Genomic DNA, 24321 nt, shown 5'->3' with positions numbered 1-24321 from the left:
TACTTGAGCTGTTTATTCAGACATGGTAACTACACAGTAAAATGCCGCTTCCTGAATGTATTATCGGAGTAGTTCCAGAGAAAAACACAATGTTTGCTAAAAGGGCTGGTAATCGTATTGAGCACGTCCGTCGTTTTAATCACCACTGGCTCAGGTCGCCTTCGGTCTCCAGGAACACCTGCGAGTCGAAGAACTCCCATATTTTATCGCTAGTCTCATCCAGCTCGTACTCTTGGCAGCTGCGATCAAATAGCCTGTAAAATAAACGCGATGATCAAAATCATTATTCTTTACGAATATATCTCAGATAATGACCATTCATAAACATTTCAGCGCGGCAACGTAAAAAGCCCTTGCTGTAGCTATACAAGTTTGGCCAGCACAGTCTTCACTAGGCTCCGAAATCAGAAAAAATCAGATGCAGCTGAATCAAAAGGCCAACAATTTCAAGCTGGCCACTTTGCACCGCTAGCTTTACAACCCTGAACAGTATATAACTCTACTTGAAGGAGAGCGCAGATGGGCTCCCGGCCACGTCCATCCTGTGGCACGCTGGTCGCCGAGTCTGTGGTTGCAGCTTACCCGCCGTAGCGCAGGCAGCTGACGATCGGGAAGTCCTGGCGGTAGCACTTGACCTGGAGGATGTTGTCGAACATGGTGCCCACGGCCGTGGCCACCGGGGAGCCGACCTCCCTCAGACACTGAGATAGCTGCTGGTCACACTCGCAAGCGCACCTGGCCAGTCAGGTGAGACAGGTCAGCCTTATCTAACTGGCCCGGCCCGGTCATTGATGGGTCAGCCGCCATCGCGCAGACAGAGGAGACATGCGCACTGGTGACAAATACAGCAAACACCCGCTGGATAGGCGGCGGACACGCACTTCAACTTTTGGAACAGAGTTGCGAGCATTTTCTACTTTAATATCGTTGGAGTGGTACCTATGAAATTACTACCCATAGGTGTAGCTAGCTCCAATTGTGTCTGACGTGTCGCACGATAAGTGGTAAATACAAGTCACCTGGTGAAGGGGGATGGGTTGTGCAGGCCGATAGTCTCGTTGGTTCCGAAGCCCGGAATCCAGGCCGGACAGTGGTCGTGCTCACGGCAACACTTGTCGGTCTCGGCGAACACGCCCAAGTCGCTGTAGTTGGCCGCGATGTCACCATCTCCGCACCACTTGGTGCCTGCCGGATAAGTCAACAATCAAATACAACAGACTCAAGCGCGTCCATGCCTGGTCTAGCAGCTGACACGGTTTGCCTTCTGGTGGAAGGTGTGGATTAGCTGGGTTGGTATGACCCATTCTTGTATCTCCTAGCTTTGCCTTGAGTTTCTGCTGATAGTCTTCTATTCTATCCCTAGCAGTGCCAGGAAATATTGACCTATCGGTGGTCAGCATTTGCCTTGCCAGCACAAGGTTTTGCAGAAGTGTGGTCTCCGCAACCAGTAGCGGCGGAGCACCTTCAATTAAGGGGGGGGGGGCACTGCTGACTTTTTGTCCCATTATTTCCATGCAACGCCCATAGGGCTTATGTTAAAATGCCAAAATCAAAGGGGGGCACGGTGCCCCGATGCCCTCCCCGTTCCGCCGCCTATGTCCGCAACAACGCCTGGACTGACGTGATTGTCATTATTCCGACTACAATAGAATAACTAGTTATAAGTGTTGACTTCCATTACAGACAATACATTCATTTCCACCCACTATCTCACCCGGAAAAATGAGTGGGATCGGTAGATCTGCGTCGACCGTCACCCCCCATATCTCGCCGATATGTCCGCGCTGCTCCTCGCTGAGGTCGCTGAGGTGGTGAGGGGTGAGATCGCCGGGCCGGCAGAGGACGACACCCAGCAGCGCCGGGAGCGCGGCACCGAGCACCAGCGACCGAGCCATGGTCACAGGCCGCGTCCGTCGTCTTACTGAAGGCACCTGGTTTTCCGTTCTGCCGCCGGCCATTCGAGGTCACCTTTTCAATATCTCCGGCGAACTTGGAGCCTGCGGTGCCAGCTGCAGTCCTTCCCAAGGTGCTGCTGCTGACGCTGAGGCCGATTCCCATGGGTCAGCACTGTGCGTCAATCGTGTTTGGCGCCGTCACGTGTTTACTTTTGTCCTTGAATCCTCCGACAGCCAGATGGCCGGGTCGCACTGTACGTACTGCTGCACTAGGACACTTCAGGTGCCAATTGTGCTTACATAAAAGGGACATTGCTAACGTTACTACAACCTCGATCATCGTGTGGAGATTCGTATATTTACGGCGCACCAACGAAGCCGGTCCTGTACCTCAGTTGGTAGAGCGTTGGACTCCGCGTGGAGAGAGCACGCATTCCCGGTTACAACAGTCCGGGTTCGAAGCGCGACGGGCGCTTGACATTTATGGACCTCCTGACAGGTGGGGCGTTCCACGATAATTTTTTTTTTTTATAAATTTAGTCCGAACCTTTTGATGGGAAGGATTCACAAGGACAGAGCCACCGCTAAGCAAAGCTTGTTGCGATGACCCTGCCCTCTACCCTCCGATCGCGCAATTCCGATTCTATGGCAGAATTTAGAGTCCAAAGTTTAACGTGCGCACATAGCCGCGCACGGCCGGTCCCCTCGCTGACTTCACCTGGCTACGGCCTGCCACCAACCGCAACCATACCTGTCAGGAGGCCCATAAATGTCGAGCGCCCGTCGCGCTTCGAACCCGGACTGTCATAACCGGGAACGCGTGCTCTCACCACGCGGAGTCCAACGCTCTAACCAACTGAGCTACGGGACCGGCAAATAAAAAATTTAAAATGGAAAAAAATCGACAAATAAAAAATTAAATTTGCACCCTCATGTTTTATTTTTCGTTGAAAACTGGTGTAAGGGGTTGTGATGGGCGGGGAAGCCAGCTGTGGCAAGGATTTTTTTCTTCGAACAACGGTTTCTGAGATATTAGCCTCGGGCAATTCCAGCAGGCGCGCTGCAGCCCTATGTTTGGCGGCCTATAACTCAGAAACTATTGGTTTTCTAAGATAAAAACTTTATATGGTTCAACTCACAATCAGCCAACAAACATTTTGGCTATCTCGGATTTTCAATTTTTGAAAATTTTGATCACGTGACCTTTTGACCTATTTTTCGAAGAGTGACCTTAGGTCACGTGACCTTAGGTCAACTTTTGACCTTTCGACCTTTCGAGGTCAACATACATATGTTTCGATGCGGATCGACGAGAGGATCACGATGGTGCTATTAGTTTGTTCCTAGCTGGGATACCTTGAAAGTTATTCGAGAAAAACTTCATATAGGTATGTAGTGCCGCAATTTTGACTTCCTTTTTGCTCCTGTGACGTCATCTTTGACCTGACCTGAAAATGACCTCAATAAAAATTATAGACCTTATCCGTGTGTACCCTGCACCGTTTACCGCTTGTCGCTATCTTCCTTTATTCTCGAGATCTCGCTGTCGCTCCTGCTCGTAATAATGGACAGGTCATAAAAATGACCTGACCTGAGGTCAACGCAGGGCGATATCCACTTTTTTATTTTCGCAAATGAATGACAATTGATAAGGCTTTAATCGTCATCAGACAAAATTGCAACTTTCAGTGGGGAAAATATCAAGGTCACTCTTCGAAAAATAGGTCAAAAGGTCACGTGATCAAAATTTTCAAAATTGAAAATCCGAGATAGCCAAAATGTTTGTTGGTTGATTATGAGTTGAACCATCAAAGTTTTTATCGTAGAAAACCAATAGTTTTTTAGTTATAGGCCGCCAAACATCGGGCTGCAGCGCGACATCCAGGAATTGCCCGAGGCTATATCTCGGAAACCGTTGTTCGAAGAAAAAAATCCTTGCCACAGCTGGCTTCCCCGCCCATCACAACCCATTAGACCAATTTTAAGCAAAAAATAAAATATGAGGGTGCAGGGCACTTGTCGATTTGTCGTGGAACGCCCCAGGTATGGCTGCGGTTAGTGGCAGGCCGTAGCCAGGTGAAGTCAGTGAAGGGACCGGCCGTGCGCGGCTATGTGCGCACTTTGGACTCTAAATTCTGCCATAGAACTGGCATTGCGCGATCGGAGGGTAGAGGGCAGGGTCACCGCAACAAGCTTCGCTAAGCGGTGGCTCTGTCCTTGTGAATCCTTCTTAGCAAAAGGTTCGGAATAGATTTATAAAAAAAGATGCATGAATAATGGAATACATATGGAGAGGAAGTGGCATGCAAATGATGCCCATATGCATCAATCCTCCCGCACACTGCGAAGTGCATACGAAATGTACGAATAAAATATGTCAGAGGCCACGTTTTTTTTTTAAGGAAACTAGTCCCAGCAATGTCAATGACAAGAATCAAATACAACATAATTTTTATGAGAATTTCTCGGCTCTTTCGGTAGCTATTCGCCGCTCGCAAGTGGTCTGGCATTGGGCAGTATAGGCCGTGCGCCGCCGCCCGTGTTCAGTCTCCGCCCCGGCGCGGCACGGTCACAGACTGCTGACCACGCTGCCGATGTGACGGCCCGCCGCTTGGCTGCAGGACAGCCGCCTGCCGCCAGGCCATCCCGGACCGGTCGGTAGCCCGCTCTTCTGTCGCACCGCACCGCCGCGCCGCCCTCGCCGACCGACAATAGTACGCTGCTGCAAGGACATTGTGTGCAATAGTTTCAATACAAAATGCGAAGTTTCCGGTGAACGGAAGCTGCTAAAAATGATCTTTTCGTTTAGCGCACACAGGCTGATTAAAAAAAAAAAATGTATATGCTACAGTTAGTATGCGAAATCCGTTAGTTTGCAATGCATCTAGTTTCGTTGCAAACTACCTGACCGGCCAGGTAGTTTGCAACGAAACTAGTTCCGTTGCAAACTAACTGACCGTCCAGTTAGTTTGCAAACTAACTAGTTAGGATGCAAACTACCGGTACGTTGCAAACTATCTAGTTACTTTGCAACGGAACTAGGTGTTTTGCAACGGAACTAGTTGTAATACGAAATCAACGAGGCAGTGGCTATATTTGTCGGTTATATTCAACTTTTATGTAAGTTTTAACAACGATTGTTAAAACAAAGCTGTGTTTTTCTAACGGGTAACACTAGACATACGAGTAGGACAGGACGTCACATTTATGGATGAGACAGTGAATTAACCAGATTCGACTACATAATATGATACATAATGTGACGATTACTGGCGGATCCAGAGCACGGGCAGTTCCGGGGGGGGGGGGCATTTTGCGATTTTGATTTTTTTTTGCGGCACACACTGACTCCAGTCACCACCGCCGCCGCACAGAACAGAACTGAACTGTATTGTCCCATTGTCCCGTGGTCCGGGGTAAGCGTGCGATCAAGACTCTGTCTCACCGGCCGACTCCTACTGCGACTTGCCTAGCCAGGTGACCTAGCGGTGCCGGGTCATTCAGTAACAGCCAATGATCAAAAGGCAGGTCGCGTCACAGACTGATCGGTTGTGGAGGTAGGAGCTCGTCAGCGGCCTGGTTCTTGAATATTCCGAAATCGGCAGCAGAACCTTTACTTTCCGCTTATGTCTACGCATTTATGGTGATCACTGGCGGTTCCAAAAAGATGGTCTTAACCCACGCATGACTGGGATATTTTCCATAACGCGAGTGACTGAGGGGGGCTCTTCAGAGCCCCCCCCCCCCTCCTCCTATCTCCGAAACTACTGGGCCGATCGTCAAAATTCAAACGGTGTCTGATAGCCCTGGAAAAACTGTCGAGCGAAACCTATTTTCATTGACCTCAAGGTCACCGATGACGTCACAGGCTGGGTCAAAGTAAGAGTTATCGGCATTTTTGCTTGTTCACAATTTAGGCTCTGGCCGCCGACTGACAAGTCCAATCAGGCTGATTTTTGGTTTACGCACTCCTTGATATATGCCTTAGATACCCTGAGGGTACCGACCTTTTACTTCGATTTTTTTTTTAGGTCAAGACCAGGTCATACTAGGTCACGAAAATTGTATATCATGTATCGGTCACGTGACGCATGTTTTATGGTCCATTTTACATGTAGATTTCGTAAATAATGTCGTATGTGTCATTTAAGGTCATTTTCAGCTAAGAATTTACCGGAGGTCAGGTTAATTTCAGGTCAGAAAAGGTCAAATTTTAAAAATGAAATTTTACACAAAAAAGTGCCTATCAGATGCAGTTTGAGCTCAGGAACACGATGGTGTCATTTATTTTACTGTACGATGTCAAAAATGTACTGAAAAATGGTTTTGAAAGATATATAATTGTAAAATTTTGGCAATAATGCAAATAACTTGGCCATTTTTGAAGATATTGGGCTAAAACTTACTAGTGCAGTTTGTCAGTCATTGTGTGTTCTATCACATATATTCCGGTTTTGTGAAAAATCAAAAACGTTTTGAAAAAATTGTAACTTTACAATTACAATTTTTCAAAAAGTTTGTTTTCAAAAAGTTTCAACATATTTTTCAAAATTTTCCAAGTTTTGAAAATTCGAGATAGCAGTTTGATAGCTACGTGTATTTGTAGTCTAATGATGCAAAGAAACTGGATCTAGCTTTAAAACTAAGCTCTTGAGAGCGTTCGGGGTATATTGTTTCATGGTTCCGGCTCCGGTTCCGCATCTCTGACTGAAGGCATTGCGGAAGTGCGAACATCTGAGGAAAATATGGGGAGAGGGCAAGAGCAGCATTAGGGGGGGGGGGCAAACTCAGCATTATGGGGGAGGCCGAGGGCCCATCAAAAGTATATTAATTGACACCAGTGATAATATGTGTGCATCATTAAGCGGTGTAGGGCACAAGCACAATTTTCTGAGACTGTCATATCGTCTTGTGGATGGATGCATGCAAATCTATACAAATTGTCTTTGTCCGATGACCAAGAGAGCGGGACTAATGCTGACGGTGGGTGATCAGCGCGAGCTCGCTGCTGGCGCGGCGCCGCGGCCGCTGATGGAGCCCGAGGGGTGCTGACGAGCAGCCCTCGGCGGCAGTCGGCCTGCCAGCGCCGCCGTCGGCGCCCACACGGCCACTGCCGAAAACGCCCGCCAGCATGGTGGCCATCTGCATTTGGCTGCTGGTCTTCATGACAACTGGTGAGTCAACAAACTAGCCCTCTGATACATGTGTTTTGTGCTTAAATCGATTGGTTAAATGCAGCCAGCTGATGATTTGTTAAAATGGATAGCATCGACTCATTTGGAATATACAAAACAAATCAACTGCTTCTGTGCGCGACCAATATGACAGAAAGTCTATATCCTGTATTGTTTGTATTTCACAGATCAGTCGCTGGCTATCAAGTGCCATGAATGTGGGCAATATTCAAATGAGAAGGGAATTATCGAGGCCTGTAACAGGACACAGACCTCCGATGCCGACCGGAAAGACTGTCACCACACCAGCATTCTCTGCCTGGTTAGTACTGACTGGTTAGGTATGTGCTTTGAATATTTACCGTTCACACCAACTGTGAATTTAGGTGATCTCTGGTCTTTCTTGACCTTACGTTCTTCGCCCGTTAAAAGCAGTGTGTGGGTCGGCGCGGTGGGTCGGAAGTCACCCCGAGCGGGCCACAGAAGCGCAAGCCGTCTCCGGCATAGTTCATCATTTGCTACGAAAACCGAAAAAATATGATAGCCGACACCCCAACATTTTGTTGTTGCTATTTATCTTTGAGTTTACCTTTCATTATTAAATTTTAGAATAAAAAAGATCCAAATACACTCCTGTTTTTATGCTCTTCACTCTATGAACCATAATGAGTTATACACCGCACAGCTGGCATCGCACTTTAAGTGCCCATCCCACATTAACCCTCGCCCGCAAATGTCATTTTCCCATCCTTGAACGCACATGTGGGAAAGGTGCCACCCCCACGCCATTTCGTTTCTGCTGAAGATAGAGCTTCGCGGCAAAGACCAACAGATTCTTTGGGAAGAGACAAATCCAATGATACCCAATTTTACCTAATTAGGTCAATCATTGACCTTCCAGGTCAGGTCAAACTAAGAAATGTTGCTGTTTGGGGCCACCGTTGGAATACCATGTGCTGTGCCCGTCATATACCGATGGCGCTGCCATTTGTGGTGCGAAGCCAGCTAGAACAGCTCTTCGTCACACTATCCGACTCCGATTTTACCGGCTGTGGTCATTTCGGGTTAAGTTAAGTCAAGGTCAATGATATGTGTTTGTATGTCTGTGACCTGTGTGTCTCTGTGTGTATATTGATGTGAGCACCGGTTGGTTTGTGCGTCCCTATTACATGAGATCATGATCTGAGAAGCTTTTACAAAAATGCAGTCAAAAAACTTCACGAAAAGTAAATTCAGCTAGCCTGAAGTGAAATGTTCCTAGATGACCTAGGCTGACCTTGACCTTGACCCTTACATCTGTACATCGTCGAATAACATGTTCCATGATAGGTGGGAGGTAAGACTAGATAAAAATACCGAAATCAAGGTGTTAAAAGCTCAGAAGACCCATAGCCAACGCAAGATATTGGGTATTGGTCATTTGGGTCATGACATGACCTGAAGAACAAGATCATATCTCCGAAACCAAAAACCACAGAAGCTTGAAATTTTCGGGGAACACTGAGAAGAGATAGAGAAGCAGCTATACGAAAACTCAGGCTTCTAGCGGTAAAATGTTCAGTGCAGAGCAGAAAAACTATCTGGGGGGGATGGCAACCACTCACCTACATATGCAGGCGAGGGCAACATTACATTTGAGTTGAGATAGCCCAAATGGGGTCCCTGGCTAACAATCACCGGTTTTGGCACTCGCAACGTCGAGAAATGCCCTAAATCGAAAATATGTAATTTCAAAGTGAATTCACTTGAATTCAGAACGGCTAATGCATTTGAATACCCCGTCTAAATTTGTGACGTTAGCGCAAATCTAGCGATTATAGAATCTTATACTAAAACCTTTGTAAAGCAGTAGTGGTATATGCTGTTTGGCGCGCAACATCTGCCGCACATTTAACCCTCGCCCGTAAACGGTGTTTTGTCACCTTCGCCCATGCAAGGGGTGGTTAACCCTCGCCCATGTAGGGGGGGGGGGGTGCAACCCCCCCCCCCCCCCCCCTGAGGTTTTTCTTAGATACACGCCGAACCGTTTCAGATAGCCTGCTCAAATTTTCAGTACCTTTTGTGGCATCCTTTGCGCAACTTTTGGTATTTTTTGTCAAGGTCATGTCAGGTCACGGAGTTATGACGTCATAAAGGGAACAACCTCCAGCCAGATTTACGCTAAATTGGAGATTGCTTCACATTGGTATAAATTCCGACTGACCTGACACACTGATGGATTGTTTTAGAATCACAACTGGCTGATTTGACATTGGCACAATGTCCGTTGACCTTTTGAAGGTTACTAAAGGTCAAGGTAAGGTCAGTGACCTCGGTTGACCTGTAATGACTTCTTGCACTTGTATGCCTTTTCGGGGTATTTTGATGCCCTGAATTCGAATTTGCTATCCATTTCAGGCATCGTCGGTTGTTTCTTGTAGTTCATTTTGGGTCAAGGTCAGGTCAGTGACGTCACACGCCTGACGTGACCCAATGTACAAATGACCTTGCAGACTTCCGATGCTCCCAACGCATCATTTTTAGAGCTATGACATCGAAACACACACCAAACGATAGAGAATTGATCAAGGATCACGAAAGTGAAGGTTTCAAGTCGATATCTCTTACCGTTTTGCCGCAATCGGCGCGGAAATCTGAAAAAGTTAGATTTTTCCGAAAATTTGACCTTTGACCGGTCATAAGTAGGTCAAATGTTGACCTAGGACCAAAAAATATACCACCAATCGCGAGATCTCGTTGAGAGAAATCCGTTGGTCTTTTCCGCTAAGCTCTACGACGCTCCGTTTTCAAACGCCAGGGGGGTCGCACCAACCCCCCCCCCCCCTGCATGGGCGAAGGTGGCAAAACACCGTTTACGGGCGAGGGTTAAGATACTAAAATATTGCTTCCAAATGACGTCATAGGATTAGTGTTGGCTCCACAAGAATAAGCAAGGGTAGATGTCTAACATTTCAAAAACCAGTGAATATTTTTTTCAAAATTTTGGCAGATATTCATTTTTGCTCTTTCTAAACCGTGGTACACCACTTTTATGCCTATTCATTAGGTTTTTTGAAGGCGGGATGGTCCATTTAAATCGGTCTTGCGCTCTATACGTTTCTTTATCGCGATTTTATTACATGACAGCAACCACAGAGATAATCTACACAGAGGCCCGACTCCCTCTGGCTCCAGGGCTGACTCTCCGAACTTTCCACTGGCTATTCGCAGAAGCACGTCAACGGGAATCGGATGGTGAAGATGTGCACCGACTTCTGTAAGCCGTATGGTAAGTAAGAGAGCGCTGAGTGCCCCCGATGGAATGTAATTTTTCTTTTTAACGGCAAAATTGGACTGCCAAGAAATTGGATTTTTTCAAGTGCGTAATGAGCTCCACTTAATAAGCGTAGAATGAAATGTAATTAGAAAATGGCACTCTGTTCAAAGAATCCATTCATGAATCACGGGTAGACGGCAGTGCTGGTGCGCCTTGGCGCGGCCAGATGCTGGAGTCGGTAGCCATGCTAATGCATATTGCACTGCAATTTGCCTCAGCAAAGCGGCAGCTGTGGAAACATATGTAGACGTTCTGTCATTTCCACACACACCGATGACAAACTTAACCTCATCTTACTTGAAAATCAGATGGAATAGTAACCTTTTGCTCATAACTAAAGTAAGCCAAAACAAATCCAAAATATATTTTCGGTGCTGAACCTTCTTCAGTGGAATGACAAAAACACGAAAGAGTGACACATTTTAAATCATGATAAGTAAGTACGCACTCGCAACGCTAATAAAGCTACTTCCGAGAAAACACATCACATTCATATAAAACATCCAGATTTTTGAAGGCATCAAACATAAGGCATTAGATACTGGAAAACATTGGACAGCATACCTAATATCAAATCGCTATGATATATGGTACATATGTATCACGTACATCACAGTTCTAAATGAGCGATATCAGTATGTAGCAGACACACGGTATCTAACAAGTAAAGATCATTCACGTACATTAGCATCAAACACTTCGTAAATGGTGTGTAGTGCATACAAAATACAGGCACGTACTCTTCAATGAGCCTGTGCCCTACTCTGTGCCCTACTCTGAACTACCTGTGCCCTACTCTGAACTATGAGTACATAGTAAATGCCACCTTCACACACATACCCACCCACACCCACCCCCACCTATACACTTGCACCCCCCCCCCCCCCCCACACACACAAACACATTCAGTGGCGCAAACAGGCATGAACATGAACATATTTATTTACACTTCAACACACACACAGGGCCCACTCTTTATGTTAGGCTCATTGAAGAGTACGTGCCTGTATTTTGTATGCACTACACACCATTCACGAAGTGTTTGATGCTAACGTATGTGAATGATCTTTACTTGTTAGATACTGTGTGTCTGCTACATACTGATATCGCTCATTTAGAACTGTGATGTACGTGATACATATGTACCATATATCATAGCGATTTGATATTAGGTATGCTGTCCAATGTTTTCCAGTATCTAATGCCTTATGTTTGATGCCTTCAAAAATCTGGATGTTTTATATGAATGTGATGTGTTTTCTCGGAAGTAGCTTTATTAGCGTTGCGAGTGCGTACTTACTTATCATGATTTAAAATGTGTCACTCTTTCGTGTTTTTGTCATTCCACTGAAGAAGGTCAAGCACCGAAAATATATTTTGGATTTGTTTTTGGCTTACTTTAGTTATGAGCAAAAGGTTACTATCCATCTGATTTCCATTATAATCATAATCATGCTAAAAAAAACGTTTCACACCATTCAATCATCTTACTTGATTTTATTTTAGTTCCACAAGATATGCCTTAATTAAATAGAGTACCTACATTCTTGCATGAGTTTTAACTTAAAACGTATTGCAATAAAAACGATAAAAACCTTTAACCATGATATTGACTGTTTCATGCAAAAGGAAATGGTAAGTTTATCGGTATTAGGCGTGTTCAGCTTAGAAAAAGGCGAATTGATTTCAAGAAACTGATGTAGCTTCCTGTAGTTGTTTTGCATGTTTTGATATTAGCAGACCAAGGTCAAACGGCAGGGGGAGGGTCCAACGTGCCTCCCATTCCCTTGTACCCTAGCGGCTGGTAAAACACCAATAGGTACGGGTGAGGATTAACCCTCGCCCGTATTGGTGTTTTTCCAGCCGCGAACGTATACGGGAGGGGGGGTCGTGTGGACCCCCTTGCCGTTTCGCCCCTGATCGAGCTAGAGCTTCGCGAAAAAACGAGCGTGCTGCCCGTGACGAGAGGAGTCCGATGAAACCCAAGTTTAAGGTCCTAGGTCATTGGTTGACCTTCCAGGTCAGGTCAATGACCCAAAAGCCGGGAAAATCGGGACCTGTTAGAACGTCGTAAGGTGTGGCTGCTTTAGGGCTTTTCGGGGTGCTGATCACGAATACCATGTTAGTTTTGATCACCGATGATGTATTCATGCATTTAGGCCAGTTCGGGTCGGGTCAAGTCAGGTCAACCAGTAGGGGTGCTGCCGGATATTCGTAGTAGGTGTCAACCGCCTCTGACAGGTCCGTAACATGTTACGAAGGCACCAAAACAATGTACCTCGTAAATGTTCATATGGTTGCTAAATTCGAATTCAGCTCCAAAAACTAGCCTAGAAACATGCAAAACTCGGAAACATGAACCGAGTCATCAAAGGTCAATGACCTGACCTGATCTTCAGGTGACCTTAACACCCACCCTATTGCATGGGGGCAGCATCATATCATATCACATGTTGTTTGAACGCTTGAAACCACGAAAAGACGGCAAACGCGTGGCTAATGCGAGCCGACATACGCCGAATTGTGATTCCGGCCAAACATGGTCTCGAAAAGTAGGTCACAGGTCATAGGTCATTTGGGTCAGGGTCATGAATATTTAACCTTCGCCCCAGTGGGGGGGGGCATATGTTACCACCCTGTCGCGTTTTTTGCGTGTGAATAAAAAACCGCGGCGCGTAGCGCCGCGCCGCTTGGGGTAGCTTTTGGTACATCAACTTTGGACAATGTGTGAAATTTTTGACCCCAGGTCATGTCAGGTCAGGTCACCAGGTCAAGTTAACTGACCAAGCCTAAAAAAAAGTTTGCAATCATGTCCAGCCTGCAGTGTTTGTCAGAAAGGTTTCAAACTTGGTGGATTGCATGCTGTTATGGGCGCCTACAATTTGTATATCTCGGATTTTTTATATCCGTGACCTAAGGTCAGGTCAGTGGCGAAACCTTTCCATTACAAGTCAATGGAGAAAAATGAAAATGCCTCTAGATCCGTGTGTACGCATCGGAACAGTCCAAATATTTCAGAATCACAATGATTTAGTCCACTCGTGATGACCAAGGTGTCATTTTTGCTGATAGCCTCTAGACAGGTCATCCGAGGTCACTTGAGGCTACAAACAGTTTTTTTGCCAATAACTCGCGATTGGAAAGAGATAGAACGCTGGGGATGGTCTCATTGTGTTTGCCTTGTTGAGACGCATCGACTGATATGCAACATGACCTTTTCCGGTAAGGTCATGACCTTGACCTGAGGTCAAATTTTCAACTTGACCTTTCAAGGTCAAATTATAGTTCATTCGACGCGTCTCGGCGAGAGGAACACGATTCTGGCAATAGAAATGTCGTGGCTTTTTGTTGTCGAAAGTTATTGTCGAAAAACACTTTTCGTAAAAACAGCTATTTTTGGACTTTTTGCCCTCTGGCGGCCAAACCGTTGACCTGAGGTCAATATTGATAATCACCTTTTCAAAAGAAGAGTTCAAAAGCTATCGATTGCTTTTCCCTGCGTTATTCTAGCTACCATAGTTCCTGAGATAGCGGCATGTTTTCTGAAAAATATAATGACAATTGGCAAATTTTGACCTTTGATGACCTCTGGTGACCCCAATATTGCTCTAAGGTGAAAAATGACCGAAATACTTTCAAACGTACGCATTGAGAGCTATCAACTGCTTTTTACCGCGTCTTTCTAGCCCTCTTAGTTTTTGAGTTAGAGGTGGGTGGTAACATATGCCCCCCCTCACTAGGGCGAAGTTGGCTGAGACCGCCACTGGGGCGCGGGTTAAGGTAGGTGTAAAATTGATTAACGCGAGGGTACCGAAAGTTTCGTCGCGATCGGCCGCTTTTTACGCGAGTTATTCGCAAAAAAACCAAATGGGTCCCCTTGACCCCCCTCCCCCTATACCGGCGAGGGTTAAAACGGAAAATTATTGTCAAGGCTCGGGCCCACCAATCCTTTGCAAAACGACAAACATGCTGTCATGCCCAATGCCATTTTATGAAGCAGAGTCTGCTCCGTGCAGACTCCGTGCTGCTCAGTTGCAGCGAACGAGGGTGAATTGCAGGTGTTTTTCGCGCCAGGCACAGCTTGCCAGGTCGCGGCGCGTATTCCAGCATTATCCTGCAGGTCTTTGTTAAACCCTTGTGCCGCCTTTGGCGCACTGCGGACATCACGGCCCTCTTGAGTTCTTTGGCAGTCCCGCGGGACTGCTATTTGAAAGTTCTGTGCTTTGTTCATCGACACATAGATGGCGGTGTCCGTGCATGTTGAAAGGTTAGCACGTAGCGAGAGAGAGAGAGAGAGAGAGAGAGAGAGAGAGAGAGAGAGAGAGAGAGAGAGAGAGAGAGAGAGAGAGAGAGAGAGAGAGAGAGAGAGAGAGAGAGAGAGAGAGAGAGAGAGAGAGAGAGAGAGAACTTTGTATTTACAGACACTTGGTCCAATGCTACATAACATGAAGATTCATGGCACTCCCAGAGCATCATTCCATGCCGCTCTTAGCGGTGATCGCCGGCGTATGTCACTGTCAACCAGGACATTGATGATGTCCTGGTTGTATGTAAACCATCAAAATGTCCGTATGTATGTAACGCGTCAGTCACGCTTGGCGGGCTATTGCTCCGGAACGGTGCGGGCTACGGGGGTGAAATTTTCAACGCAAGTCGGACGCGTGCATCTGTTTGTTGTACTAAATTTTGGTGGGGGTGCGCTCGCCGGTTTGCACGTGACGGGTGCATCTTTGCAGAATTTTGGCCGCGGCCGGCGCCGATCAGAGAGCACGCGCATTAGCCTCAGTTTCTTCGCTTGCAAACCTGAGCAAAATCAGAGCCGGCAGGTCACTGACCTTTGGCAATGAATACCGGAACAGGGCACCGCTGGCCAGGAGGAGACTTTTCGTAGCCTGTAGAGTAGATCACTCAATAAGGGTAATGCTTGTTTGCTTGCATTTTACTAAATATTGGGGTCTGGTGATAGTCAGGTAGTTTTTCTGCTCTGCAATCAACATTTTTTCAAGCTAAAAGCCTGATGTTTCGTATAGCTGCTTCTTTCCCTTTCTCAGTGTCCACTGAAAATGTCAACTTTCTGTGATTTTTGTCCCTTGTTTTTCAGGTCATGTCCTGACCCAAATGACCAAAACTCAATATCTTGCGTTGGCAATGGGTCTTGTGAGCTTTCGACACCTTAATGTCTTTTTTATTTTGCTAGTCTTACCTCCCACCTATCATGGAACATGTTATTCGACGATGTGCCATGTGTTAGGGTTAGGGTCAAGGTCAACCTAGGTCATCTAAAAACATTGCATTTTAGGATTGCTGAATTTACATTTCATGAAATTTTTTGACTGCATTTTTGTAAAAGCTTCTCAGATCATGATCTCATGTAATAGGGACACACAAACCAATCGGTGCACACCAGTGTTCGCCACGGGCCGCAAAATCCCAGTCCAGCCCAGCCCAGGCCCATGCCCAGCCCGAACCCATTCATGGTAAAAGTGTCAGAGCCCAGCCCGGCCCAGCCCGTCAAAAATGAATGGATCAAAAATTGTGGACACCACACGGGTCATCCGAAGTTAGCAAAGAAACAATCTTTCGCGAGCAGCATGCCCAAAGCACATTGCATACATGCTTTATCATCTCGTTTTTTTTTTCTTAAGTCGCACAGTAATAAGCTATAGTTCTGGTTTTTGTCTCAGTCGCGAACCCTTGAATCCACTTTACAGTTACTGGCCCAGCCCATCCACAGCCCATCGATCCTTCATATTTGCCAAATATGGGCCTGGGCCCACAGTGTGGGCCCAGCCCAGCCCGTAGCCCAGCACAGCCCATGGCCTATTGCTAATCCAATAGGGTGTCCCCGCGTGAGTTCGAATCTCATCCTCGTCGCCACTGTTGTAGCTTGAGGTGACGTCCGCCACACACTCTGGCTCGATCCAAACTGGTGTATTCGGCCCAGACCATCTCGGCCGGTCACCGCACAGCCGCAGGCGACCAATCCCCGTCCGTCCCGCACCGGTGACGTCAGAGGTCATCATATGACGTCACCGGTGACGTCATCTCACATCCTAACAGGCTGGCCCGGCCCGTGGCGAACACTGGTGCACACATCAGTATACACAAAGACACACACAGATATACAAACGCATATCATTGGCCTTGACCTAGCTTGACCTGAAATGACCACAGCCGGTGGTATTGTGACAAAGAGCTGTTCTAGCTGGCTTGGCACCACAAACGGCAGCGTCATCGGTATATGATGGGCACCGCACGTGATATTTCAACGGTGGCCCCAAACAGCAACAGTTCTTAGTTTGACCTGGCCTGGAAGGTCAATGATTGGCTTAATGAGGTAAAATTGGGTATCATTGGATTCGTCTATTCCAAAAGAATCTGTTGGTGTTTGCCGCGAAGCTCTATCTCCAGCAGGAACGAAATGGCGCGGGGAGTGGCACCCCCCCCCCCCTCCCATGTGCGTTCTAGGATGGGAAAATGGCATGTGTGGGCGAGGGTTAACTAATATTTAGCAATGTCGGTAGTGCGGAAAAAGCAAAACTACAGAAGGCATCCAAAATAACGAAATGAACCTATTACAAAACTGTCCTGTTATTCTTAACCCTAGAACGCCTAGGGGGGGGGGGGTTGTATCAACCCCCCCCCCTGAGGTTTTTTCGAAGTGCACGCTAAACGGCTTGTCGTAGCGGGCTGAAATTTTCAATACCCTCTGGGGCAACCTTTGCGCATTTTTTGCCGAAAAAAATTGATCGGGTCATGTCAGGTCACGGAGTTATGACGTCATAAGAGGTACAGCCTCCGGCCGGATTTTCACAAACTGAGTGCCAACGCCCGAGGTTTCCTGACGGTGGTACGGACATCGGTTGATGGATCGTGATGAAACTTCCCATGCATGTTGGGGCAAGTATTGGCTATCATATGGTATAAGAAATTTGACCGGGTCAGGTCAGGTCACGGAGCTATGACGTCACAAGAGGAACAGCGTCCGGTACTATTTTTGAAAAGCGCCCGAACCACTATTTTGCTATTTCTTGTCACCTCAATGGGAATATGCAGCAATATTAGCTTCTATAGGGAGCAAATGGACCTCCCAAATCCAAAAATACAATCAGATTTCAAAAATTTAAATTTTGATTTTTCGAATTTCTGTCGCCGACTGTGACCTTGCCGACTTCCGGCGCTCCCAACGCGCCATTTTTAGAGCTAGGGAAACGAAATACATACCAAACGATAGAGAATTGATCAAGGAACACGATAGTGAAGATTTCAAGTCGATATCTCCCACCGTTTTGCCGCAATCGCCGCCGAAATTTGAAAAAAGTCTATTTTTCCGAAAATTTGACCTTTGACCGGTCAAAAGTAGGTCCTAGGTTGACCTAGGACCAAAAAATATACCACCAATCGCGAGATCTCGTTGAGAGCAATCCGTTGGTTTTTTCCGCTAAGCTCTACGACCTTCCGTTTCGAAACGCCAGGGGGGGGGGTCGTAACAACCCCCCCTGGTCGTTCGTGTTATGAGAAATGGCCTGGTCGTGCGAGGGTTAAAGGTAGTGTGCCAGCTTTCCTGGACCGTATGGAGTTAATGGCCCAGATAAGGAGAACCGGATTTTTAGAACTTATCCATACCTTCAAAACTCATGGAAACGTCTTAAATTCTTCAAATTTTGAGTACCCCAGTGCGAAATTCGCCCCGACGGGTTGTCGGTCGTACCCAAACCACATTTCACACCACTATGAACAATAAATGCACACACTGAAATCGCTATTACCGATAGGCTCATCCAATCAAGTTTCGATAAACCCGTTCATCATCATCTCCTGCGGTTTCGAACACGCCTGTTAGGTGGTGCGGTAGACCGCGCCCCAAAGCCAGGGCCCCGGTAACGTGAGGTAGCCGAGTCGGGGCAGCGTGCGCTGACCCAAGCCGGGGCCGCGCGTCCTCCCGGTGTCATGTGATAGCCCGGGGCTGCCCGGTATGCGATAGACCGCGCCCAAAGCCGCGGCCCCGGCTTGGGTCAGCGCACGCTGCCCCGACTCGGCTACCTCACGTTACCGGGGCCCTGGCTTTGGGCGTGGTCTACCGCAGGTGGCTTCTGCTCATACTGGGCCTCGGTAAAAACTGGATTGCGTCAGCTGGCTGGCCAGCTGGCGACATACGATAGGTATTTTAATATAGGTATAAGCGAGGTAGTAGGATGGATTTAAATGTTTCAAATGGCTTTAAATGTAAAATTGATAGGTAAATATTTATTCTTTAATATGTAGCATTGATATGTAAGAAGCTCTGCTAGCGCCACCATACGGCGCCAGCTGGCAAATAATCCAGTTAATACCAGGGCCCCTCATACTTTGTGGTGCGGTGGTGGTGCGTTGGGCCGAGCGCTCTGACTTCGGCCAAGAAAAATGCGTCATCTGATCATTGTCATTTCTTAACTTTAGATACGGCTGTTTCATGTCAATTATTTTACATCACATAATATTTCAAACCATAAATTAATGTTCGACAGCCAAATTAAAGAAACAATACCAATACAGGCTTACAGTAGAAACTCGACATTGTGTTGTCTACGATTAGACAGCTGATAACTCATTCCCGTACGTCGTAACTCTATAATGACCTTTGCTTATTGTCACATGTGCGCCACATTCGCGATTGTTGCCGACGCCTGTTTGCAGGTCAGCCCACTACAGTTGTTATACATATCGAAAAACCGATAAACTTTTAGGCGAAAAAAGCACTATTTTAGGCCCATTTTTGATTTTTTGCGATATTAGGTAAAAACAGAAGCTTCTTATCCTAGGAAAAATAAAATGGAAAATCTTTGGAAGGTGGCACACTACCTTTAAGCCGGGTCAAGCGTCAAGTAAAAATGGGATTTAAGTTTTCCAGCTCAGTACCGGTAGACGTTTAACCCGCGCACCGACGGGGGTCTACGCCAAAGTTTATAACCGACGGGTGGAGGGCGGATGACCGCCCCCCTGAGGTCTCGAGAACGAAGCAAGATAGCGACAAGCGGTAAACCGCATGGGGTACGCACGGACAACGTCTACAATTTTTACTGGGATCATTTTCAGGTCAGGTCAAAGATGACGTCACAGGAGTCAAAAAAGTCAAAGTGGCGGCGCTAGATATGGAGTTTTTTCTCGAATAATGTTCGAATTAGTCAAGCTAGGAACAAGCAAAGGGCATCATCGTGATCATCTCGTTAATCCGCATCGAATCATATATATGTTGATCTCGAAAGGTCAAGGTCAAAGGTTGACCTCAGGTCACGTGACCTCGAGGTCATCATGCATATCATTCGATGCGCCTTGACGTGCTGAACACAATGAGACCATCCGCGCGGCTGTATCCCGTTCCTGTAAGGAGGTATTGGCAAAAAAACCGTTGGTGACCTTTGTTGACGTCACATGACCTTACAGCAGGCCAACAGCAAAACAGGCCTCAAGGTAGTCAAGGTTGATCGTATATGAAGTGATGTATGGTATATGGAGCCATTCCGACGCGTTTTAGTGAAAAAAAAGCAGGGAGTTGATCCCCCTCCCATTGACTTATAATGGGGAGGTCGAGAAATTGACCTGACTAAGTCATTGATATCGAAATTCCCAGATACACAAATTGTAGCTACCAATGACCTAATGACATCCTGCGACTTTCAAAAGCCTCCGTCATCTACTGTAGCTCTGACACTGGCAAAGTTGCAAAAAGGTGACTGGAGGTTGGGTCATCCAACGTGACCTGGTGACCTGACCTTAAAAGTTAGGAGGTTCAATCTTGCACACCATGTGTAAAACTGATAAGCGTATAGTCATGCCAAACTTCGCGCCACGGTTTTCCCGCTAATCACGAAAACCCTCAGGGGGGGGGGGGTGGATAACCGCCCCCCCGTCGGTGCGCGAGCTAGCGGAACTGCAGAATATTGCTCGACGTTTTTGAAAATAAAGCTGTTTTTGTTCACAAAAGTCAATATGCCTACAATACTTCAAATCTCCGATCTGTTCTCTAAATTTTGAAAATGCTGAAGGTCATATGAAACAGGTATCAGTCGCGAATGCCTTTAATAAACAGTAAACTATAACGGGATACCTATACCAAATTGACATCCCTATTTTTGTTTGCCTAAATAGTATATTCATGGCTAATCTGAGGAAGGTGGCGTGCCCTGCCTTTACAGATCTGTAAAGACACGTCGCATTCTATCTATAGTATGCGACGCTTTCTTGACATGCTCGGAAATCCGACATACCGACTTTGTATGGGTTCTGAGACAATAGTACTAGGACATCATTAAGTTTTGCTCGTTCTCGACTGTCCATCCGTGGCTCCGGTGACTCAGAGGGGCGCTTCCGGCCTTCTTTGGCAGAGGTACACGGCGGGACCACCTACTGCTGCGCCATGCCGGACTACTGTAACGCGGCGCCCGCGGCCGGCGGCCCCCCGCTGCTGCTGCTGCTGCTGCTGCTGCCGCTCGGCCGCCACCTGGCCTCTCTCACGGCGCCGATAGCGAGACGAACGAAAACTCAGCAGTGACCTCAGCAGTGATCTCAGCAGCGAGTGACCTCAGCAGTGACCTCAGCAGCGAGTGACCTCAGCAGTGACCTCAGCAGCGAGTGACCTCAGCAGTGACCTCAGCAGCGAGTGACCTCAACAGTGAACTCAGCAGCGAGTGCTGTCGACATGCGCGGTGCGAGTAAAAATTAGTTCTGAAGTCTGATATAAGTGTATATGAATATATCATTGCAAACATGTTCCGTTAAAAGCCTTTTAAACCGGCAGGCGGTGGGCCTCCCGGCCACTTTCCGCGCGTTGGGAGGGGGGGCATTCCCCCCCGTATCTCCGAAACTACTGGACGGATCCGTAAAATTCAAACGGCGTTCAATAGCCCTGTCAAATTTGTCGAAAGAAAACAAATTTCATTGACCTCGGGGTCAGCAATGACGTTACAAGTCAGGTCAAAGATAAAATGTTTCGCCGTTCACGGATCTTCTAGGGAATGCGCTATAAAACCGAGTAAAATGCATTTTGTCGAAAATCAGCGATAGCCGTCAGTTGCCTAAAAGTTACTACATATGTTCCTATTAGAGGTCACTGATAATACCAGGTCAGGTCACAGGTCAGGTCACCAAAGGTCAGCATGAGAGAGAGAGAGAGAGAGAGAGAGAGAGAGAGAGAGAGAGAGAGAGAGAGAGAGAGAGAGAGAGAGAGAGAGAGAAAAAGAGAGAGATTTCCAACTCAATGGTGTCGTTATAAGACCATCAGGTACGGTTTAGGTCACTTTCTGGTGGAGGTCAGGTCAAGGTCAGTTCAAAAAGATCAAATTTCAAACTTGATAGCTTTGCATAAAATGGGTATTGATTCGATGCAGCTCGACAAGTGGAGTCTAATGGTAGTCTGTGTTTTGCGCTACGAGATCTAGAATTGCTAGAAATTGAGTTTGAAAATTTGACGTCATCAATTTTGAACAGGTTTTTTTTTTGCTATAACTTGGCCAAAAAAAAGACGTATCGATCTCAAATTTGTTATGTAGATGGAAGGTGTTAGGGACTATCACATATAGGTATTCCGGCTTTTTGAAAATCGTAAAAATATTTTGGATTTTTCGGCTATCATCATATTCAAAACTCTATTTTTATTTTTGGGGTCAAAATTCAAAAATTTCAAAAATCCAAGACCGCAGTTTTGTAGCCCTGTTGATTTTACACCTTTTATGCCGAAACATTTTTTTTGTATCTCTAAAGCTGTAGGCCTGACAGCTCTTCTCGCGAAGCCCTTTTTGGGTCGAAAATGGTAGAAAGGACGTCACTCCGACGTCATTAGCGGCCAACCTATCATAGCCTTTGGAAATTTTTTGGTCCCAATGTGCAAAAGCTATTCACGGAAGGATACTGAGAGTTTGGTGACGATCAGCGCAGCGATTCTGGATATATATAAGAAACTAAGGGGGGGGGGCAAAAAAATGCCCCCCCCTACCGCCTGGAAGGTTAACCCTCGCCGGCCGAGGGGGAGGCGGGTGCCGCCCTCTATATGTTTTTTTTTTCGCGATAGCTCCGAACACACCGGTGATAAAGGGCTGAAGCCTGGCATATCTAACTTTTGATTCAAGCCGGATCTTTTGACTCCAACCGCATTTTCGGGTCAGGTCAGGTTAATAACCTATGACGTCATAAGTGAGCCTATGCACGTTCTTCAGATGTCGCACCTTCGCAACGTCCTCACTGCCAGTGGAGCTTTCATAGGGAAATGAAACTTGCAGGAGCTAGTATCCATTACGAATCTCACAACTTGTATATCTCCAATTTTTCTATAGGTCATATGAGGTCAGGTCATTTTCGTGACCTCACCATTATAAGTCAATGGGGAAAATGAAACCTGCTATTCTGGCGCCGGGAACGATCCCAACTATCTCAAGCACACAGAATCGTGATTTGATGCACTCCTTGCAAGGTTAGATGCGTCACTATAGGGGAGACTGGCCATATTGCGCCACGTTAAGCGAAACTGGCTTCAGCTTGGAATACAAAGACAGCACAGGTTAGTTGTTTTCACATTATATTTAGAAACCTTTTTCCTACCTTTTAGACACTAATTTATCGCATACTTCAACTCATTAGCCAGACACGGTCGTTTTAGAAAGTGTTGCAAAGGGTGCAATTGTCGAATACCTTCGATAAATGCGCCCACACCATGGTGCAATTGAATTCAAATGCGCCCACCGCAAATACATGCATTAGCTATGGGCTGTAAAGATATACTTGCGTCGTCGAGAGAGTATATCTTTATATACTCTATATACTGTATATACATATATATACTCGAGAGAGTCGAGAGAGAGTCGTATACTTGCGTCGTCGTCGTACCCTGCGTCGAATAAAGTCTACTTTACTTGGCTATCCGTTGCGCGGGTGACAGTCGCTGGCCACGCCACTGAGGCGAGCAGGAGCCGGCAGTCACCGGCGGCGTTACCGGCGGCGTTACCGGCAGCGTTACCGGCGGCGTTACCGGCAGCGTTACCGGCAGCGTTACCGGCAGTGTTACCGGCAGCGCCGAAGTCAGCCCACGTAGAAGCTGACGCGCAGAGAAGCCTGCACGCGCGTATGACGCACGCCGCAGAACCAGCAGGGGTCGGCACGCAGAAACCGCGCAGAGATCGCGCGCGTCCGTAGACCGAAGAGCCAACCAGGTGCCCTCTCAGGAGACGGGCGCAGAAACTGACGCGTACAGAAACGCGAGTAGAAACTGACGCGTGTCGACGTGGCCAGGTTAGCCAGCGCAGATGGCTCGTGTAGAAATTTGGCGAGCAGACACGGCGTACATCCGAAGAACCAGCCAGCAGCTTGAGTTGAAACTGTAGCCGCCGCCGGAAGGCTTAGTGGATTAACACGCTTAACCTTCGCCCCAGTAGGAGGGGGGGGCTTATGTTACCACCCTGTCGCGTTTTTTGCGTGTGAATAAAAAACCGCGGCGCGTAGCGCCGCGCCGCTTGGAGTACCTTTTTGTACATCAATTTTGGACAAGGTGTAAAATTTTTGACCCCAGGTCATGTCAGGTCAGGTCACCAGGTCAAGTTAGCTGACCAAGCCTAAAAAAGTTTGCAATCATGTCCAGCCTGCAGTGTTTGTCAGAAAGGTTTTAAACTTGGTGGATTACATGATGTTATGGGCGCCTATAATTTGAATATCTCGGATTTTTTATATCAGTGACCTAAGGTCAGGCCAGTGGCGTGACCTTTCCATTACAAGTCAATGGAGAAAAATGAAAATGCCTCTAGATCCGTGTGTACGCATAGGAACAGTCCAAATATTTCAGAATCACAACGATTTGGACCACCCGTGACGACCAAGGTGTCTTTTTTGCTGATAGCCTCTAGAAAGGTCATCCGAGGTCATTTGAGGCTACAAACATATTTTTGCCAATAACTCTTGATTGGAAAGAGAT

The 24321-nt window shown here is 46.9% G+C and overlaps 2 protein-coding genes across 3 annotated transcripts; one reads left to right on the top strand and one right to left on the bottom strand.

Annotated features, from left to right (window-relative positions):
- Positions 1 to 1964, bottom strand: LOC122368396 (phospholipase A2-like). Its single transcript, XM_043342297.1, has 4 exons — positions 1715 to 1964; positions 1020 to 1185; positions 583 to 735; positions 1 to 254 (listed from the first exon to the last, which is right to left on the bottom strand). The coding sequence occupies exons 1-4, from the start codon at positions 1956 to 1958 to the stop codon at positions 140 to 142; spliced, it is 678 nt and encodes a 225-aa protein (XP_043198232.1). The 5' UTR covers positions 1959 to 1964; the 3' UTR covers positions 1 to 139.
- A 4916-nt stretch (positions 1965 to 6880) lies between these two features.
- LOC122368392 lies at positions 6881 to 21134 on the top strand. 2 transcript variants are annotated; one of them, XM_043342290.1, is made up of 5 exons: positions 6881 to 7069; positions 7258 to 7391; positions 10280 to 10337; positions 12015 to 12020; positions 20750 to 21134. In XM_043342290.1, exons 1-5 carry the CDS (start codon positions 7027 to 7029, stop codon positions 20914 to 20916), a joined length of 408 nt encoding a protein of 135 aa, XP_043198225.1. In that variant the 5' UTR covers positions 6881 to 7026; the 3' UTR covers positions 20917 to 21134. The 2 variants fall into 2 exon arrangements, with proteins under 2 accessions (XP_043198225.1, XP_043198226.1); XM_043342291.1 differs by lacking the exon at positions 12015 to 12020 and having other exon boundaries at positions 6882 to 7069.
- The last annotated feature ends 3187 nt before the right edge of the window (positions 21135 to 24321 follow it).

Source organism: Amphibalanus amphitrite, unplaced genomic scaffold, assembly GCF_019059575.1.
Source record: "Amphibalanus amphitrite isolate SeventyFive unplaced genomic scaffold, NRLGWU_Aamphi_draft 000944F_arrow, whole genome shotgun sequence".
Classification (NCBI taxonomy): domain Eukaryota; kingdom Metazoa; phylum Arthropoda; class Thecostraca; order Balanomorpha; family Balanidae; genus Amphibalanus; species Amphibalanus amphitrite.
The sequence above is the reverse complement of the archived record's forward strand: the minus strand, read 5'-3'. Positions and strand labels throughout refer to the sequence as shown.

What these genes read in the sequence shown, in the direction of transcription:
- LOC122368396 (XM_043342297.1), bottom strand. Translation starts at nt 1,958, where the DNA reads ATGGCCGGCGGCAGAACGGAAAACCAGGTGCCTTCAGTAAGACGACGG. An exon ending in GATCCCACTCATTTTTCCGG is followed by an intron (nt 1,186 to 1,714) that starts GTGAGATAGTGG and finishes CTTATCCGGCAG; the next exon opens with GCACCAAGTGGTGCGGAGAT. An exon ending in AACCCATCCCCCTTCACCAG is followed by an intron (nt 736 to 1,019) that starts GTGACTTGTATT and finishes CTGACTGGCCAG; the next exon opens with GTGCGCTTGCGAGTGTGACC.
- LOC122368392 (XM_043342290.1), top strand. Translation starts at nt 7,027, where the DNA reads ATGGTGGCCATCTGCATTTGGCTGCTGGTCTTCATGACAACTG. An exon ending in GCTGGTCTTCATGACAACTG is followed by an intron (nt 7,070 to 7,257) that starts GTGAGTCAACAA and finishes TGTATTTCACAG; the next exon opens with ATCAGTCGCTGGCTATCAAG. An exon ending in ACACCAGCATTCTCTGCCTG is followed by an intron (nt 7,392 to 10,279) that starts GTTAGTACTGAC and finishes GGCTATTCGCAG; the next exon opens with AAGCACGTCAACGGGAATCG.